General features: G+C 52.5%; 2 protein-coding genes across 15 annotated transcripts; one reads left to right on the forward strand and one right to left on the reverse strand.

The window, feature by feature from the left end:
- Nucleotides 1-512: 512 nt before the first annotated feature.
- Nucleotides 513-18,949, reverse strand: LOC110127477 (hematopoietic lineage cell-specific protein-like). Of its 14 annotated transcripts, XR_011485025.1 has the most exons (8): nt 18,479-18,949; nt 17,939-18,102; nt 13,815-13,907; nt 11,743-11,869; nt 11,534-11,607; nt 10,499-10,705; nt 10,106-10,235; nt 5,612-7,222 (listed from the first exon to the last, which is right to left on the reverse strand). XR_011485025.1 is itself a non-coding variant. In XM_070459655.1 (7 exons), the coding sequence occupies exons 1-7, from the start codon at nt 18,617-18,619 to the stop codon at nt 3,897-3,899; spliced, it is 912 nt and encodes a 303-aa protein (XP_070315756.1). In that variant the 5' UTR covers nt 18,620-18,937; the 3' UTR covers nt 513-3,896. The 14 variants fall into 14 exon arrangements, 13 of the variants coding, with proteins under 13 accessions (XP_070315756.1, XP_070315755.1, XP_070315764.1 ...); XM_070459655.1 differs by lacking the exons at nt 5,612-7,222; nt 10,499-10,705 and adding an exon at nt 513-4,079 and having other exon boundaries at nt 18,479-18,937; XM_070459654.1 differs by lacking the exons at nt 5,612-7,222; nt 10,499-10,705 and adding an exon at nt 4,200-4,664 and having other exon boundaries at nt 18,479-18,937.
- Nucleotides 2,734-8,961, forward strand: LOC139032469 (liprin-alpha-1-like). Its single transcript, XM_070459667.1, has 2 exons — nt 2,734-2,874; nt 3,528-8,961. The coding sequence occupies exons 1-2, from the start codon at nt 2,734-2,736 to the stop codon at nt 3,807-3,809; spliced, it is 423 nt and encodes a 140-aa protein (XP_070315768.1). The 3' UTR covers nt 3,810-8,961.
- Nucleotides 18,950-19,525: the final 576 nt, after the last annotated feature.

The raw sequence follows: 19,525 nt of genomic DNA on the forward strand, positions 1-19,525 counted from the left end.
CTGGTTCTTACCTCTAATTCACAATAGAATCTCTTTTGGGAGCTTTAAAATATTATGTTTGGTCTGTAGAAAATTAATAAAATGAACAAAAGCTAGGATATCTCAGCATAGAAGTGATAACTATTAAACAAGAACCAAAAGGAAATTTTAGAACAGAAAATTCCATTCTCTGAAATTAAAAATTCACTTGAATGTTACGAACAGAGTTTGAACACTGCAGAAGAAATGAGTGAAATTGAAGAGAGATTTGATAGATCTGAAGAGCAGAGGTTAAAACAACTGAAAGAAAACAGGGAACAGTCTTGGTGACCTTCGGGACAACACCATGGAATATATTTGGAATTGAAGACTGAAAAGAAATAACTGAAAAAATGAGGGGAAAAAAATGGCTGTAATTTTCTCAAATGTAGTGCAAAAGACCAACTGACAATTTCAAAAAGCTTAGAAAACCCCAAGGAAAGATAAATATAAAGAAAACACCACCTGGACACATCATAGTAACAGAGAGGAAATTTTGTGCATAAAAATTTTATTTTTGCATTCAAAAGACCAATGAATGACAACGGACTGAAACAATGGAGCTAAGAATTAAAGTGGTAAAAGAAACCTGTTGACTCATTACTCATTGATACCCAGTGAAAATATTTTTAAAAAACAAAGGCAAAATGAAGAAATTGTGGCAAACCATATACAACAATGGATGTAACTAGAATAAACATGTCAATTATAAGGCTGAGGTTCTCCACCTGGAAAAAAGCAAGCTGAAATTATAAGTTGTCTAAAACATGCTCAGTCAGTCATGTCCCACTCTCTGGGACCCATGGATTGAAAATAAAAACCAATAATCTCAACCATTCCACTGAAAGGAGCATCAAAAACATTTGGAAATGCATTTACAAAAGATGTATACAATCTGTACACAGAAAGCTTACAAAATGTTGTCAAGATTAAGTAAGAGAGGTCTAAACTAAAACCATCTCATTGATTGCAGACTCAGTATTGTTAAAATGTCAATTCTTGTCAATCATCACTTTCAATGCAATATCGATTAAAATCCCAGCAGGACTTTTTAAATTAAATATTTCTAATTTATATAAAACTTATATGGAAGCACAAACAAAGGAGGGAAAAAAGAACAATTGGAGGACTTAAACTACCTGATTTCAACAGTCACTATAAAGCTACAGTCATCAAGGCAACAAGCTTCCCAGGAGGCTCAGTGGTGAAGAATCTGCCTGCCAGTGCAGGAGCAGCAGGAGACGTGGTTCCATCCCTGGGTGGAAAATCTGCTAGAGGAGGAAATGGCAACCCACGCCGGTATTCTTGCCTGGGACATGCACAGAGAGAGGAGTCTGGCAGACTCCGGTCCCTGGGGTCGCTAAGAGGGGAACAGGGCTGACACATACGCACACAATCAATGCAACGTGGTACCGGCACAGGATAGAAAATGAATAGATCCATGGAGCACAATATAGAGTCCAGAAATGGAACATGTCTATGGTCAACTGAATTTCAACAAAGGCAGTAATATTATTCAATGAGAAAAGAAAGTCTTCAATAAATGATGTTGGAACAACTGGATAAACACATGGAAGAAAAAGGAATTTTAATTACCACCACACCGGCCTCTCAAAACTGACAGAAAGGGCACTAGTTTATTGAATGACTGGGTGACTTCAGTGGAGTCAGGCTAACAGACAGCCTTGGTGTGCCATCAGCCTCTTTCCCAGAGGAACACTCCAAAACCTGGTGGCCTTGTAGATCTTACCTTTCTTCTGCACTCTCCCCAGGGGTCCTAGGTCACTTGTCTGCGTGTCGTTTAAGAATCTGTTTATCCATTTTGTTGTTTGGTTTATGTTTAGGAAAGTTTCTCAGACTTCCCTGGGTCTGGAGAAGGTAGGCTGGATTCCGGGTTCTCTTCTCCGCGTGCCTGCCAGGTCGAGGTGGAGGGTGAAGGCCAGTCTGAGTTGTGCTGGTCTGTGTGGTCTCAGGGTCAGCGGACCCCCTTTTCTCCGGAGGGGCAGGGAGATCCTTTGTGTGCGGCCTGGAGAGACTTGATAGGGTCAGCCTTCACGGTCTTGCTCTCTTTTTCATTTGTGTTTGCATTTAGTTACTTCCTCATTTCACTGTTTTCTAGGAGCTGGCAACAGCTAATCAAGAGCTGAAGGTGTGCAGGGAGCAGCTTCTTGCCAGAGAAGAAGAACTTGCTGAGCTGAAAGCAGAGAGGAACAACACCAGGGTCAGTAGGCGGAGTCTCCCGTGCTGACCTGTGCCCGCGGGGCTCACCGCTGGGCTCCGTGTTGCTGTCTTTAAAGTCTGTCTGGTTTTCAAGTCATTTTTCACATCCTCCCACTGGGCAGACCGAGGTGGATCAGCTTGGGGTTCTCATAGTTTGCTTCAAATTTATGATGAGAGCTAATGTAGTTTTAGTAGATTTGAGGGGGGAGTTCTCTTAACTTACATTTTTGGCCATGCTACAGTTTATGTGGGATCTTAGATCCCCGACCAGGGATTAAAACCCATGAGCCCTGCAGAAGTGTGGAGTCTTAACTCCTGGGCCACTGGGGAAGTCCACTCTAACTTTAGACTGAACTGGCGGGAATCCGACGTGCCTTAGCATGGTTTCGGTTTTAGCGTGAGGCTGAGAGGAGTTCTCGGCCCTGAATTCAAGTGTGAGGTTGAAGGTGCTCCTTTGGCCCCGCCCTGCAGCTGCTGCTGGAACACCTGGAGCTCATGGTTTCCCGGTACGTGCCGTCCCTCCAGATGACGGCGGACAAGCAGCAGGCGCGGTCCCCAGCCGGCATGACCAGCGAGGTGGAGGTGCTCAGGGCGCTGAAATTTCTATTTGAGTACCAGAAGGCCCTGGACGAGAAGGTACCAGCCACCCGGCCAGCCTGCATTTGTACACTTGCTGCCTGGTCAGGTGGATGATGCACGTATTTATATAACTAGTTGACTTTTGAGCTTCTTGAATTCTTGTAAATACAGTTTTTCTGTAAGAAGTCAGAGTTTTATATGGTTTAAAAGCGTTGCCTGAGTACACGCTCAGTCATGTCCGAGTCTTTGCGACCCTGTGGACTGTAGCCCAACACATCCTCTCTTCCTGGGACTTCCCAGGCAAGAATACTGGAGTGGGTGGCCATCTTCTACTCCAGGGGATCTTCCCGACCCAGGGATCCAGCCTGCCCTCTCGAATTGGCAGGCGGATTCTTTACCACTGAGCCACCTGGGAAGCCCCCAGTTAAAAGTATTAGTTGGCATAAATGTCTCAAGATTTATTATATTCTGGCTATCAATTTGCAATTAAAAACTGGGTAATAGAATTGTTTTAGGATAACATTTTTTCCCTCTCAAACTGAGAGTTTAAAGCTATGAATAAGCAGATTGAGATCTTGACGCTGAGATCAATGAGAGACACTCAGTGTATTCTGTTACAGTTGCCATGTCATCAGGTGAGTATACAATAGGAAGTGCACTAACGGATATGCCCACATCAACACACAGTGACTCGGCCCCTTTTATTTCAGTTGAGACAGCAGGCCCGCGTGCCGGCCACCGTGGCCCAGGCCTTCGAGAGAGACGAAGGCGTGTCTGACGGCGAGGGCGACGGGGTCACCCTCCTCAGCTCGGCCGCTCAGCTGCCGCCCAGCAGGCAGGCTGATGCCGAGACTCTGTCTGCGATGCTTCAGCACCAGCTGGACGCCATCAATGAACAGATCCGGTGGGTGTGCCTGAACTCAGCTCCCCAGAAACTGGGCTTCTCCGAGGAGCTGTCTTCTCCTAGGAGATGTGTGAGTGTTCCTTGGTGAGAACACTGACTACAGGCCTGCTTCAAGGATTTTCAGTTCTGAGATCGCCCTTGATGAGAGAGCTGAGTCAGCCAGGGTATTCTGTCCTCAGCTGGTGTCAGCACTGTGGCGGGGGGTGGGGGGGGCGTTGTGGGGTGTCCCCCCCCAGCTCTGAGCCCCAAGGTGGGAGAGGTGCCGAGGCGGTGTCCCCTGTGGCCCGTGAACCCGCCAGCACTGAGGGTTCGCACTCGTGTGTCCCTCGGAGCCTCCCACGTTCTGGTGAAAAGCCACCTGGAACAGAAAAGCTGAGGTCTGGGGTTGGCAAATTCCCCCTCAGATCTGCATTTTCCTTTTTAACTCAGCACAATGTGAAGACTGGCTTCTTGTAAGACAGTGGTCCAAGGACATGTGTTTGAGTTTTTCTCAACTCATCAGTATGTTTAAGATGTTTTCTTTAGACACCGTCTTGGCAGTTATTACAGTTTACAAAGCGGGATAGAATCCGAGGCCCGCCTCGTGGTGAGCAGGGGGCCATGGGTCTGGGTGCAGCCGGGTGGCCGGGGGCCCCGAGGCCTGCCTGGGCCACACCCGCACAGCCGTGCCTCCTGTCCTGAGGTTACGTTCAGAGTGGCCGCGGGCCGGTGACCCTGCGCAGGACCCGGCAGAGCTGCTGCTCAGATTGTTCTCGTCACGTCAGCCCAGGCCGAGGTGCCCGTTCCTGTGTGCCGAGCGCGGGGAGTTCAGGGGGAAGGCGGGGGTGAGCGGCACAACCAGCAAACGCAGGTGGTGCGGCCTGCACTTTTGGCCCCGAGACAGACTGCTTTCTGGGCCGTGTTTGAGCACAGACGAGCTCAGAAAGGTTGTCTTCCCCCATCCCTGCAGGAAATATGGAACGGTTACATATTAATGTTTCTATTTTTACAGCACGTTGTCAGGTAAAAGTGATTTTTCCTTATGGAATATGTTGACTTGATGTAAATGGTAAATTCTGTCCTTCAACTTGTCACCAGTGAAAATCTTTCAGGACGTATAGGTAGTGAATCTGGAGAGGTTATGACCTGCGAGAATCTTGTATTTTTTTAAAAAAATCATTTTATATGCATAATCTAGTATTTAAACTGCTATATAAAATCATCCATGACACATTAGGGGAGAAGAGCAGTAACCGTGAATTCTAGGTGAATGCGGCACATTGACATGAATCCAGAAACTCACACAAAGCTGGGGGAGAACTTCATCAAGTGATGTGTTGGTACATATACACCCTTAAAAAAAAAAAAAAGATCAACTCAGCACTTCATCTGGTCTGGAGACTTGTGTTTAGAAACCCCAGCTTGTTGGGGAATCGCTGTTTTGGTTGTGCAGAGTTCCTGATTCCCAGTGGAAAAGACTCGAGGCCCTGACGTGCACCTCAGCCCTGAGAGCAGGGATGGTGAAGGTTGTCAACTTCAGGTGTCTCCTCACGGGGAGAGAGTCGCCACCCAGGCCCCGTCAGAATGTTAGAGAAAATGAGTCAAATCAAACGTGAATGATCAGGGGCCAGTTTGTAAGACTCAGTGCTAAGTTATACTAAGTTTGAGAATATTCCAAAGAGGGAAAGTCGAACCTTTTTGCTGCGATGTTAATTGAGCAACTGTTCCTGGAATTTGCTAATCATGACACAGAATGCAAGCCCAAAGTTGTTGTCCAGACACGTTCCTGTGCTGACAAAGGCAGGTGACGAGTTTCGCTCTCTTTTAGGTGGATCCAAGAAGAGAAGGAGAACACGGAGCAGTGGGTCAAGGAGACTGAGAGCAGGGTGGGCAAGGCGAGCTCAGGCAGCCTTTGTCGTTTTATTTATTTATTTAGTTTTTTGCCTTTGTCATTTTAAATCAATGAGCTCCCTCAACCTGCAATCCCAGCAGCAGCAGCAGCAGCAGCCTGGACTTGGTGCACGAAGCCCCGAAGAAGAAGGGCATCAGGTCCTACATCTCCCGCTTGTTTGGAAAGAAGGACAGGGGCCAGCCTGGACACGACAGCAAGGAGGCCTTAGGACCAGGTGGGTGCTTCCCCGTTCAGAGGAGGAGGGCCTGCAGCTATGTCCCTTCTGTGTCTCCCCCGCTGCCCCATGAGGCTCCTGTCACTCACGCTCGGGGTCCTCCTGGGAGCAGGAGCGGAGGAGGCGTCTGTCTTCTCGGAGGGTCCGAGATGATCGGATGAGTTAATGACTGGGTGGGTGGATGGATGGATGGATGGATTAGTGAGTGGATGGATCGATGAACCGATGGCTGGCTCGATGGGTGGATGGAATTTGTGAATGGATGGATGGATGGATTAGTGAGTGGATGGATGCATGAACAGATGGCTGGCTGGATGGGTGGATGAACGGAGGATGGAATGAATAAAGCAGATGTTTATACTCCAGTGCTAGAAACATATTCTGTGAAGTTGATTGAGTAGGAGCTGGGCAATGATTGTTTCCCCCAGAACAGTGACAAGTGTTTGGAAACGGCCCAAGTGCTCATCAGTGAGGGGTGAGGTGCAATCTGTGGACACCCCACAAGGAACAGCCCTCCTCCTCCTTCCTGCCACCTTCCCCGTCCCCAGGAGCTCTCAGGGGTTCTGCCCATGCCCCCCACCCCACAGTACAGCCACACAGGTCCTCCTGGGGTCTCCTCATCACACAGTGTTATCATCAGGCCCCATCTCGCTCGGCTTCATCTCCTTGAGGACAGGGTATGTTCCTGCCTCTTCAGCCAGATATTTGTGAGTGTCTTGTTTGTGCTGGGTGTGGGATTTACAGGGGTAAGTAAACCAGATGTGGTCTGGACCACAGTTAAGTGCCAAGAGAGAAAAAGGAGCAGGTTATTAAATGCTATCCCTCTTATTAATAAATACAACGCTGAGATGGTGGTGCATTGATCATATACCAGATGCTGGATGTGCCCCTTCCCAAGCAGGTGCTGCCACCTCCCGATTTACAGAGGAAGACACAGTGATGGTCACGCGGTCAGGGAGTGGTGAGGGCAGCTTCACACCCAGGCAGTGGGACCATGCACTTTGCCGAGCCCCAGCCACCTCTCTGGTGGATGCAACAGGAATGAGATGGTTCTATGGCATCACGGATTGAATAGACATGAGTTTGAGCAAACTCCAGGAGATAGTGAAGGACAGGAAAGCCTGGAGTGCTGCAGTCCACGGAATGGCAGAGTCGGACACAACTGAGTGACTGAACTAAAACCTGAGTGTGTGCTAACCTGCTTCAGTCGTGTCTGACTCTTTGCGACCCCAGGGAATGGAGCCCACTAGCTCCTCTGTCCATGGGATTCTCCAGGCAAGAATACTGGAGTGGGTTGTCATGCCCTCCTCCAGGCCATCTTCTCCACCCAGGGACCGAAGCCACATCTCTCATTATCTCTTGCATTGGCAGGCAGGATCTTTACCGCTCGCGCCACCTGGAAAGCCCCAGTGAACACTGACAACTAGGAAATGCAGAAAATAAGGACTGCTCCTAATTTAAACTGGAAGAGCAGCAAGTCCAGGTTGTAACGAGGAAAACACACGATGAGGGACGACAGTGCCGACAGAAACAAGCAGGGATGCGTTCACCCACATAAAGAAAACATCTGTGCCATTCGGAAGAGGAGCCCGTCAGCCCTTGGAGGGACAGTTGGAACCAGAATGAAAACCGAGGCCATGGTCAGCAGTGCCCACACACCCGGCCTGAGTGGCGTGGTGTCACTCACCGGGCTTCCTGCGTCCCCAGAGCTGCTGCCGGTAACATCTCTGAGTGCTAGGCCGGGCAGCGTCCCCGAGTGAGCTAAGGCATCACTGCTGTCCTTCCAGTGCTGCTGCGGGGCCCTCTGTGGGCGGCCACCCTCATCCCCTGCCCCGCCGCCCGCTGGGGCCTGACTGTCCCCCTGGGATCCTTTCAGCCCTTGAGCTTGGTTGTTCCCAGCCCTCCGCCACACCAGACTGGGACACAACTCAGGACTTAGGCTTGAGATATCAAGGCGACTGTGAATCTGGAAGGACACAGTCCTGGGGCCCGTGAGAGAGCAGGAGAGCAGAGCCCCCACGGGGAGGAAGCAGAGTCGGGGAACGTGCCCACAGCCACGGCTGCCTCCTGCACAAGTGCCCCTTCGCCTCTCCTTGACCTGAAAGAGACCCGAGCTGCTGCGGCTCCGCAGGTGATTCCTGGAGATGCACCTCCTGCAAGAGCCACTGTCCTGCTGCTCTGGGGCTGCCTGAGGGTGCTCAGGAGCATCAGACACGTGGAGCTGCCACACCTCATACTGGAGGTGGGGGGCCTGATAGTGGGGAACGGCCTGAGGCCGGGGGAGGGTCTGAGGGTGGGGGAGGGCCTGATGCTGGACTAGGGTCTCATGCTGGGGGAGGGTCTGATGCTAGACTAGGGTCTGACGCTGTGGGAAGGTCTGATTCTGGGGGAAGGGTATGATGCTGGACTAGGGCCTGATGCTGTACTAGGGCCTGATGCTGGAGGAGTGTCTGATGCTGGTAGGGTCTAATGCTGGACTAGGGCCTGATGCTGGGGAACGGTCTGACACTGGAGGAGGGCCTGATGCTTGGGGAGGGCCTGATGCTGGACTAGGGTCTGATGCTGGGTGAGGGCCTGACGCTGGAGGAGAGCCTCCTGAGGCCCTGTGGTGGCCAGGAGCCACCTGACACCCTGTGGTGGCCGGGAAGCTAAAAATATTTACACCCCGAACGCTGAGCGGCCCCGTGCTGCTCCAGTCGCCCAGGCATGACCCTCAGAGTAAGGCAGCAGGCCCCCTCGGCAGAATGGAGAGTGGTCACGGACCTCTTGTGGACACTGAGGATGCAGGACAGATGACTGACGCATGACCCAATGCCGGGCGAGGAGGCGGCTCGTCCAGCCTAGCTCCTCCCCAGGGAATCACCCCCAGCTTGGCCCCCTCCTTCAATACAGTGAGGGGCCTGACAGCGCACTACCAACTCCTCTCCTGCTTGTTTATCCAGAACTTCAGCGGCAGCGTTTAGGGTCCAACCCCCACAGGGTCACCACCACCTCTGACAACTCTGCAGGCAGCTCAGGGTGCGCGTTCTTCCACAGCCAGGGAGCAAAGCAGGATTTACTTTCCAGTCTGGAGCTGTTACTTTCTCTCCCTCCCAGGCTGGATCCGATGCCCACAGCCAATAGCCGATCTGCACACCGCGGCCTGGAAAAACCTATGGCAGAGACCACCCATGTGCAGCTTCAGGGATCTCACCCAGAAAACATCAGCAAGGTAACATGGAGGCAGCAGCATGCCCAAAGGAACCGCCAGCGTGACTCTTCATCACCAAGAAGTCAGAACTGTTCCAAAAATATGGCCAGAGTAAAAGCTTAGCGATTCTCCCAACTTTCTGATCAAAACAGCTTTCTCCCTAAGATTGGCCTTGCTCTCACACTGACGAGACTCTATTTATGAGATAGTCAGCACCAGGCAGAGAACTGCAGGAAGCAGGGATGACACTCTGGTCATGAGAGGCGGCCCTCTCTCAAGCAGGTGCTGGCTCACCAGTGTGACAAGCCCTGTCATTCTGGGCTGAGGCCCATCCAGACACGAGGCAGATAGGGTGGAATTACACAGGAATCTGACCCCAGCTGATACCTCAGCACAGAATAAAGGCAGACATCTCAAGTTACCCAGCCTGGGAAACACGCACCCGCTTCACTGCAGATGCAGCACACCTGCTCCAGTCTATTGCCCTCTCTGCAGGGCGGACACAGCCCCCAGCTGATCCAGCCCCTCTCTGAGTACCAGCAAAGGATGCTGCACTCTTAACAGCTACAGTCCCACCTACTTAGACCTGCCTGTCCTCAGCCTGGTGGGCACGGTTTGACGCCGGAGGACAGGGTCCTCTCTGAAGGTCACCAAGTGTGCGAAGGACTGCAGCACGCTAGGTGGCTGACTTTCCAGCCTCGACGTGAAACCAGGCGCTGAAACTCACCTCTGGGCTGCAGATGGGAACCACTAAGGCTGCAGCCTGAACTACACGTGACGCCCATGCCAGCAGTCTGGCTGCCTGTGCGCCTCTGTCCTGGTCACAGAGCTGGCCTCTGGTAGGACCTGATCTCCAGCTGCAGGCTTCCCAAAACACCTCCCTCCCCAGCAACTCAGAATCTGAAGAGCTTCCAGAAACCAAAGCCCTTCTCGGCTCAGGTCAATTGAGAGAGAGTTACTTCTGGCAAATCTCGTCCTCAACAAGTGGATTCCCAACTTTTCAACGGAAGGGGAGGGCCGAGAGACGACCCTGCTGACCCTGGCGAGGTCACGCACGCCAGGACTGACACCACGTGCATCGGCACTTACCTTGTCCATCCTGTCCTGCTCCACGCCAAACTTCCCTCCGTAGCCGTGCGAGGCTTTGGTTCCCATTTCCAGCTCTTTCTCCCTGAGGGTCTGGTGTTCTTGAAACACAGTCTCCCGCAACTTGTGGATACTTGGGAGGGAAGCGATGGAAGACGAACAAATCTGTCAGACAGACAGCCGAGACATGCGTCTGTGCTTTCAGGGAGGACGTTATCTCTGCAGTCTGTGAGGCGTCCTTCCCCGGCGGCTCCCCAGCCCGGCCTCCCTTGTGTTCACTTTACTGCACCTCCAGCTGCCCCCAACTCCAGCAGTTTTCAGAGTCAGATGCAGGTTAATGGGGAAGAAAGCAAGTCTGAACACACACAATGAGGCATCTCCAAGCCCCTACAGCACCTGGGGCGACGACGTGGACGGCATTCCACCACGTGGAGGACAGCTCCTGGGGTTCACCAGACACATGAACCGGGAGAGTCAGCTCGATAAACGTCACCAGAGGAAAATGGGAGACAGAGCCAACAGGCTTGCACCCGGACGACCCGAGGCCAGGAACCAAGAGATGTGGAATATTCAGACGGTTTCTCTCGACATGAAGCACCCTGGCTTTCCATTCAAAGGTGAAGTGAGGGCTTGCAGAACTTAAGATGTAAAAGTCATTTTCACTTTAAGCGCTAGGAACAGCGGGACAGATCACAAGGTGCAGCCAGAACCGGGCAGGCCAGGCAGCTGTCACCCAAGGCAGCTGAGGGCCACCTCACTCCACATTCGGATGACAATCCCAGATGAACGGCTTAGAACACCAACCAGGACTGGCCACCTCCCAAGCCCATGAGGAGCTGGGAAGAAGACTATCTACACTTCCCAACAAGAAAACAAGCTGCCCCGGAGGTGGCGAGTTAAGATCGGCCAAGTCAGGGACAATCCTTGCCTCGTGCAGTCTCCTATCTTTACCTTCATGACAACATGAAGTTCAGGATTCAGCTCACGGTATTCAACTGACAACAACAGAATAATAACATTATAACAAAATAATACACATTAAGGAGGGGGTGTTTTTGATCTCAGGTCTTCAAAGACAGCCCATGCTTTAGAAATCTCCCTTCCGCAGAGAGACCAGCTTAAGTAACTGTGTTCCTGGATGAAAACTACAAGGTTGAAAACCAGACTGGAGAGTAAGAAGTACAGCAGTCACGGGCAATGAGGATTGAAAGTCACTGAGCACGTCTTTACACACGCACGTACACACACACTTACGTATACACATGTCAGACCTCGTTTTCATCTACTGTGTAAACAAGGGACCAGACAACGCAGAAGCAGGGCCAGCCCACAGAAGCAGGCGCTCGCGCTACCCAGCGGGGAGAGTGCCCCACCTCACCCCTTCACATTTCAGAATGTCACTGTCACACAAAGATCGAGAAAGTCTCTTACTTGATGTGTTCCTGGTGCCCAGATCCTGGCACGGCCTTGGCCCCCCGTCTCTGCTCTTTTTCACTTACGTCACTCTGAAAAGGAAAAGAAAGAACGAGTACACCCCACACCCTGGATTGTAAAACAGCCCCCCACCCACCCACCCACCCACCAACCTGGGAGGATCCACTTCAGGAGACGGGAAAGCCGGGCAGACTGGCGGCTCCTACCACGAAATCGGGGTCGGTCCTCCCAGTTGTCGGCTCCCCCGTCGTCGGGGGTGATGGACACTGTGGCCGGCCGAGGCTTTCCACATCTGGAAGAGCAGCACTGAGGGTCACAGATGCCAGGAGAGCCCTGCCCAGAGACCCACACAGATGCTCTGCCCGGGACCCCAAAACCCTGGACAGCACAGGGAGGGCAGGGACCTACATGCTCAAGAGGTCCACTCATGGGACATCCCTGGGGGTCCAGCAGCTAAGACTCCTTGCTCCCAATGCTGGGGGCCCAGGTTCAATCCCTGGAGAGACAACTAGATTTCTACATGCCACAACCATTAAAATAAAAAAAGGTCACTCATAATCCCCGTGCCTGAGTGATACCGGAAAGATCAAAAGAAACCTAACATGAGAGCAGTCACAGGGCAGAAACACAGAAGAAATACTCCTAGCTACAACTCAAATGAGAAAATTTTCTGCAAAATAAAAAAAGTCCCATGTGCTACTTCACTCAATGGGAACCTCCCCAACTAAGTCTCCTGACAACAGTGTTGTGCAACACTGGGAATGCACTGTCGCCAATGGTAAAGTTTCCTGTATTTTATCACAATTTTTTTTTAAAGCACCATTTTGACTTAAAAATAATTACTGGAAACCCTACAATGATTTTCTTAACTTAGACTCTGACAAGTCAATAAATCATTCAAGGGCTGCTTTGCCATCTACTTGGGGAAACGCAGAACACAGAGACTGCCAACTTCTGTGCCGGGCAGCCCCGAGGCAGGCCGCCCTGCCTCCTCAGCAGAGCCCTGAAACTCTGGAATTTATCAGCTCAGAGAACAATGACACAGCCTCGCAGCCGGACCACACTGCTCTTCGCATCACTGCAAAGGCAAAATCTAGCCTTTCAGGACTTCAAAAGAAAGTGACGAGAAGAATGGTTTCATTCTCCCCAGAAGTACTCATAAAACTGCACACAGGCCAGGAAGAAACTGCAGGCTTGTTTGCACGAAACCAGAAGCCCCCACCCTGGTGTCTGAGCTGAGGACACTGCCAGTCTTACTTGGTGGGGCCACAGGATGTGTGCTCTGTGTGGATCCAAACAGGACGGGAGCCGTTCGCAGGCCTGAGACTCCCCCAGGCAGCTCCACCTGCGCCCCCAGCTCTGCTAGGTCACAAGTCCAAGGTGGTGGTGTGGATGGTTCGAGGGGAACAGCTCTCATTCCCAGATTGGACTCCTGCCATGTCACTTGGGTAGGGAAGCATGTGCCACCAGGTGGGCAGGACCAACGCAGTCCCCTGGACACTGTCCCACCGGGACCCTTGCTCCCCTCTGACTAGGTCAAGCAAGGCAGGAAGCGCCCAGACACAAACTGCTTTGGATACAATCTTCGGGAACCAACAGACCGGCTCAGCACCGGCAGGCATAACCATCATGCCTGTTCACAGATGGAGACACATTTCCCCGAAAGTCAAATGCTCTGCCCTAAGCCTGTGCCTCCCCAAGTCAAGACTGCCCGTGGTACCACACTGACCTGAGAAGGGGCTGCCCACCCACAGGACTCCAGTTGCCTAGTGGTCTCCTCAGGCAATGAGAGTACAGTCGGTCATTCAGAAGGACAGGGTCTCCAGCGAGATCCACTCCCCACCCAAGGCCAAGATGAAAGCCGCGTCCTGGCCTGTGGCTTCTCCATGCTGGCGGCACAGAAGTCGCAGGGCCCACTCTCCACCCGTGTCTCCGGAAGCCAGCCTCAGTCGTGGGCAGGTGAGCACTGGCCGGTTCGCCCCAGCGTCATGGCCACAGGCTCCCCACCCGCCCATGGAACAGGAAGAAGGGGCCAGGTGGCTGCCCGGGGGGAGGTGCCCCGAGTCCTCCACTCCAGAGTCCTATGGAATCCCCTCCGCTTTCTAGACCACAGGCAACACCAAAATTGACTTTATCTTTCAAACAAGAAAATTTCCTCCCAGAAACTTATCGTCCCTATCTCTGCCAACCCAGTGAGAAAACACCCGTCACGTTCCTTGTCAAAGGGGTTTCCCTGCCTGCCCAGTGGAGCATATGAGCACGCTCACGGTGCACAAACCTTTCTTCTCCAGGTGCAGATGTGAGACGCTCACAAAACTCTGCTGAAAACGCAGTAATCCAATGAGGAATTCCCAGGCACTGGGGAGAGTTTCTGTCTTAAAAACATGAAGAGTAAAAAGCTCAGAAGGATATGTGCTGACAGGCACCCTGGGCAAATCTTTGTGGGTTGAGATCTTTTTAGAATACCTCTGAAATCCTCCCCAACATAACAAGGTTTTGTAAAGAAATTTGCATTTCCCTAACCAAAGACTTCAACTAACATTCAGCCACAGTGAGAAACTACAGGAAATAAAGAAGTTCCATAAGATTTACAACTGTATGAAGTTTCTTCTTAATGCAAACAGAAATCATTGCTTCAATGGCTAGCGTACATTTTTGTTTGCTAAAATCCTGAGAGCTTTCCATTTCTGGTTCATCCTAATTTATTCTGCAATAAAATTCTATTACTCTGGGTGTGTGTATATATGTGTATGTATATATATATATGGCTTCCCCGGTGGCTCAGACAGTAAAGAAGCTGCCTGCAATATGGGAGACCCAGGTTCAATCCCTGGATGGGGAAGAGTCCCCAGAAAAATGAATGGCAACCCACTCCAATAATTTTGCAGGCACACTTCTATGGATAGAGGAGCCTGGCGGGCTATAGTCCATGGGGTCACAGGGTCGGACATGACTGAGTGACTAGCATTCTCACACTTTCATATAGATGTATGTATGAGAAGCACTCCCCAAAGGGATGGTGACATGACTGGGCTAGAACTCAGAGCAGTGACTGCTATCGGAACGTGAAGAATGGTGACTCGGGGAGCAAAAGAGAAGCAAGCTGCGTCTCTAATGAACAGGTACGGTCACTTCATAAGACCAAGACTCCAATTCTCCGAGCCACCAGCTCAGCACCTCTTCCCTAAGACCACAGGATAGCCCTGACTAGACACCGCACTGCTAGACATTACAGATGCCTAGAATCCCCTTGTTCCCCAGGACCAGAGGAGTCACAGGCATACACCGTCTGTGCTGACGTGTGGCCTGGCATGCATTAGCAACCAGACAGAAGATGCTCTGCTGGCCTTCCTCAACTCTGCCTTTAGAAATCCTAACTTGTGTAGGTTGCTTAGTACATTCTGGGTACCGCAGTTATCATCCAGCATCTATGAAAATCTTCCCAAGGGTATCTAGTGATAGGCTCAAATCTATAATAATCTATTCCCTCTCAATATTTTTAATTAAAAAAATCATGAAAACAACTCTTTGAAAAATTAAAGGCCTGTGTTTTGTTTATTTTCTTAAATCCGAAGATAATGCCTCTAGAACCCTACCTCACACCACACACAAAAATTAACTGGAAAAAATGAATCAAAAAAACCTAAGTGTCTAAAGTAAAACTATTAAATTCTTAGGAAAAAAAAACATAAGCATAGATTTTCATCACCTTGAATTCGACAATAGACCTTAGATGTTTGCCTTCACCAAAAGCACAAGTGAAAACAGAAAAAAACAAATCGGACAAAATTTTAAACTTTTGGCTTCAAAAGACACCCATCAAAATGAACACTATTTACAGAATGAGAGACACTATTTTCAAATCATCTATCCAGAATATATAAAGAATTCTTACAAGTCAATAATAAAAGGGACAGTTAACCACATTTTTAAATGGGGAAAGGATCTGAACAGACATTTCTCCAAAGACATATAAATGGATGATAAGCTTGTGAAAAGACAGTATCATTAACCATCAAGGGAATGCAAATCAAACCCGACTTTTGAGATACCACTCCACACGTTCTAGGGTAGCTCCATTCCAAAAAACAGAAAACAAGTTTGGGGAGGGTGTGCAGAAATCAGAAGGCTCTTATGCTGGTGGTGGAAATGGAAAATCAAAGAATCTGGCAGTTCTTCAAAAGGTTAAAACACAGAGGTGCCACATATCCCAGCAACTCCATTCCTAGGTATATAGAAAACTTGTTCACAGAGCATCACTCCTAAGAGTCCAAACTGGAAAGAACCCAATATCCTTGTGAAGTGACAGACACGCAGCAGGTGGTCTATCCATTCAATGGAATGTTACTAATATCTGAAGATAAAAGGAGTGAAGTACTGACACCTACTACAACAGGGACAACTCTTTAAAAATCTTACGCTAAGTGAAGAAGCCGGACACAGAAGACCATACATTCTACAGGCCCATTTCTATGAGTGGCCAGATCTGGTAAGTCTACAGCGAGAAAAAGTAGATAGTGTTGCCTAGTGTTGGGGGGTGAGGGAACATGATAAGGTTTCTGAGGTGATGAAACCACCAACGCTGAGTTAGCCAGCCGTCCACTTGCCCACCCTCTCCAGTGTAGCAGAGGAAACAGGTCTCACAGGGCCCTCTCTCCACACCACCATTACCGGGAGGGACTCCCCCCACACCCCTGCCTCCTGCACAGTCAAAGACAAGACCTCTGATGGACAAGGGCCCCAGGACGCAGCCCACTGCAACACAGGGCAGACCCCAGGGCTCCCAACTTTCTCTCTCAACCAGGGGCTTACCCAGCGCCTGCTGCACTGCACGGACCAAAGACCTGACTCACCAATAACCCCATGCAAGTGAAGTTTTTACAGATCTGTCACTCAAAATGCTTCAAAGAAAAGGTCGTGGGGGACACACTGCCAGTTACTGAGGCGGGTATGGAGCAGAGCATCAAGGACAACCCCGCACACCCTTCCTCTCTCGGGTCTGGGAACACTTTCCACCCCGAGAGGCGCGCGCCGCCCTCTGGAACCAGTTCGCTGACTCAACCGTCGTCAGGCTCTGCCTAACGCCGGCCAAAGGTCCGGCGGGGCGAATCACGTGGTCGGCCCCGGCGGGTTAAGCCACTACCGAGCTCGGGGGCCAGGTCGCCCCAGAGCCCAGCGGGGGCGCGCTCAACCGGGACACCTCGGAGCTCTGCCCAGCGGGAAGTGCGTTCCTCACCCCGCTCCCCCGGCCAGCGCGTAGACAGATTCCAGGGGGAGGAAGCCCTGTCCCCCTCGACCCAGACCCTCTGCAGGGGCACCAAGCTCCCACGAGAGTCACTCCCTTCCAGGTGACTCCCAGCCCGCACCCTGAGGGGCTGTTCCCAATCCAGAGCCGCTCCACTCTGCCGCCGCGCCGGTCGCTGCCTTTCCACTGACCTGGCTGCAACATCTCCCCGTCGGTGTGGGTCCGGGAGCTGGGAGGGAGCCGCCCGCCCGGCCTTCGCCAGACCCCGGCCCCTCCCCCTCGGACCTCCGCCCGTCGACCTCCCGAGTCTGGGACCTTCTCCTTCCGGTAGGGCTCCTCCCTTTTCCTAGACCCTCTAGGCTCTCCGCCCCCTCCCCCTAACCCTCCAGGTTTTGGACCCCCTCCGTGGGGCTCCCCGCTCTTCTCGGGACCCTCTGGGCCCTTGGACCCCTTCCCCGAACACTTAGGGCCCGGCCTCTCCCCCACCCCTTCCTCCCGACCCCCAGGTCCTGCACCCCTCCTGGAGGGCCCCTCTCCTATCCTAGACGCCCTCCTCAACTCTCTGGCCCCTTCCTCCCAGGAGCCCGGGCATCCTCCCCTCAGACTCCGGACCCTCCTCCCCAGGCACCTAAGGACCGCGCACCCTGACCCCTCAGGCCCTGCCCCATCCCCTTCCCCCAGCCCGCCCCCCTTTCTCCAACCTCATTCCCCTCCCCAGGACTTCCCTCAGGCCTGGTCCCTTCCCCTCAGCCCCCGGCCCATCCACGTCCCTCAGTCCCCCAGTCCCCTTCTCTCTGCCCCCGGCTCCTTCCCTTCCCCTCAGCTCCTCATTCCCCTACTCTTCGCTCAGACCCCGCCTCCTCCACTTCCCTCAGCCCCCCGATCCCTTCCCCAGAGCCCCGGGCCCCCGTCCCTCAATCCCGGCCCGCTTCCTCAAGCCCGGGCCCTTCCCTCAGCCCCCGGCCCGCCCATCCCCTTCTCTGACCTCCGCCCCCAGTCCGGGGAAGCCTCGCCCGCGCTCCCCCCGCGCGCGAAACCGCCAGCGGAAATGCGACGAAACCGCCGCTTTCTTTCCATTTCCGGACCTGGGGGCGCCCAGGGACCGCAGCTGAGGAACAAGCCCGTCCCTACGCCCGGCGGAGGCCGAGCTCGCTCACCGACGCCCAGGGTCTGTCTGGCACGGCTCGACACTGCCCAGCCACCGCCGCGCCCGCCGCTCCCAGGGGCCCCGCTCCACTTCCGGTTCCACGAATGGCGCGGGCCGCATTCGGGTCTCAGAGCTCCGTCCCCGCCGGCACGCCCCGCTGACCTGCAGAGTTACCTGGGGCAAATCACACAATGATCTGTTCAACATATTCAACTGTAAAATGGACACAAAGCCAGTATCTCCTCCCAGGGCTGTGAAACTCCAAAGAAATGCTTATTTAGGCCTGGGGGTTGGAGTGTCTCGAGGAGCCTCTCGTTGTATGAAACTCCTTTAGAACTGGGCTCTCCTGATCCCGTGGGTGAGGGTCAACGGTACAGCCTGGGAGTCAAATGGGGCTGGACAAGAACGAGGACAAAAAAATACTAGTTCTGTGTCAATGCGGGAAGCCACCACCTTTCCAGATCTCACAGTGGGGCCTGCACCGAGGGCCCGGGGGATGCAGAATCAGAAGTGACAACTCCGAACCCCCCACAGCAGGAATGGAGCCTACCTGGCAAGACCCTTCTCTCTGGTCCAGGCTCCAGTGTGATGTGCTGCTGCTATCTCCAGCGCTGATACACCAGGAGCAGCTCACACGTGTTCTAGAGAGTATGGTCACATGACCTGGCCCTGGCCCATCGGTGTGTTCCATCCCCCTGGCCACCGTGATTGGCTCAGGACTGGGGCGGTGACCAATCGGGGCCCAGGGCCGGGCCTCACGCTGGAATCAAGGGAAGAGGAGCTCTGGTTCTGCCAGAGGGCGTGGGGCTGGTTGAGGTCCGGCTACAGCAGTGGGAGGGGCGTGAGGTCAGCCTGTGGCAGTTGGTGGCTAACGGCGCAGGTCAGGGCAGAGCCGCCGGCCTGAGAATGAGGGCGCTGCTGAGCCCAGGGGTTGACAGCGCTGGTTCCTGCTGCGGTCCCGGAGGTCCATCTGAAACCAGAGGGAAGCCGTCTACCCGTGAGTCCTCTGCTGCTTGTCTGGCAGCTTGTTTGAACCGCTGGGTTTTCTGCCCCGCTGGCTAAGTGTTGACTCTGGAAGTGCACCTGTGTGGGTTTTGGCTGATTCAGGGAAGAAATGCCAGATGACACTTGGAGACTCCAGTTTAATCTGGATTCAGGTCATATCTCTTGAAAGTGAAGTGAAAGTCCGTCATTCGTGTCCGACTCTTGCGACCTCATGGGCTATACAATCCATGGAATTCTCCAGGCGAGAATACTGGAGTGGGTAGCCTTTCCCTTCTTCAGGGGATCTTCCCAGTCCAGGGAATGAACCCAGGTCCCCCGCATTGCAATCAGATTCTTTACCAGCTGAGCCACCATGAAGCCACCAGAGATGCCCATGAATACTGGAGTGGGTAGCCTGTCCCTTCTGCAGCGGATCAGGATTCCCGACCCAGGAATCAAACTGGGTCTCCTGCATGGCAGGAGGATTCTTTACCAGCTGAGCTATCAGAGAAGCCCAGTATCTCTTAAGGCCAGCTATTCATTGATATCTCTGAAGGCCAGCTATTCTTTGTAGGATTTCCCTAATTAGTCTTCACAGGATTAAGGTAGCAAC

The sequence above is a fragment of the Odocoileus virginianus genome, chromosome 31 (assembly GCF_023699985.2).
Source record: "Odocoileus virginianus isolate 20LAN1187 ecotype Illinois chromosome 31, Ovbor_1.2, whole genome shotgun sequence".
Lineage (NCBI taxonomy): Eukaryota > Metazoa > Chordata > Mammalia > Artiodactyla > Cervidae > Odocoileus > Odocoileus virginianus.

What these genes read in the sequence shown, in the direction of transcription:
- LOC139032469 (XM_070459667.1), top strand. Translation starts at nt 2,734, where the DNA reads ATGGTTTCCCGGTACGTGCCGTCCCTCCAGATGACGGCGGACAAGCAG. An exon ending in AGAAGGCCCTGGACGAGAAG is followed by an intron (nt 2,875 to 3,527) that starts GTACCAGCCACC and finishes CTTTTATTTCAG; the next exon opens with TTGAGACAGCAGGCCCGCGT.
- LOC110127477 (XM_070459655.1), bottom strand. Translation starts at nt 18,619, where the DNA reads ATGGAACACACCGATGGGCCAGGGCCAGGTCATGTGACCATACTCTCT. An exon ending in GGGCACCAGGAACACATCAA is followed by an intron (nt 10,236 to 11,533) that starts GTAAGAGACTTT and finishes TTCCCTCCCAAG; the next exon opens with TATCCACAAGTTGCGGGAGA. An exon ending in AGCAGGACAGGATGGACAAG is followed by an intron (nt 4,080 to 10,105) that starts GTAAGTGCCGAT and finishes TTTCTGTTCCAG; the next exon opens with GTGGCTTTTCACCAGAACGT.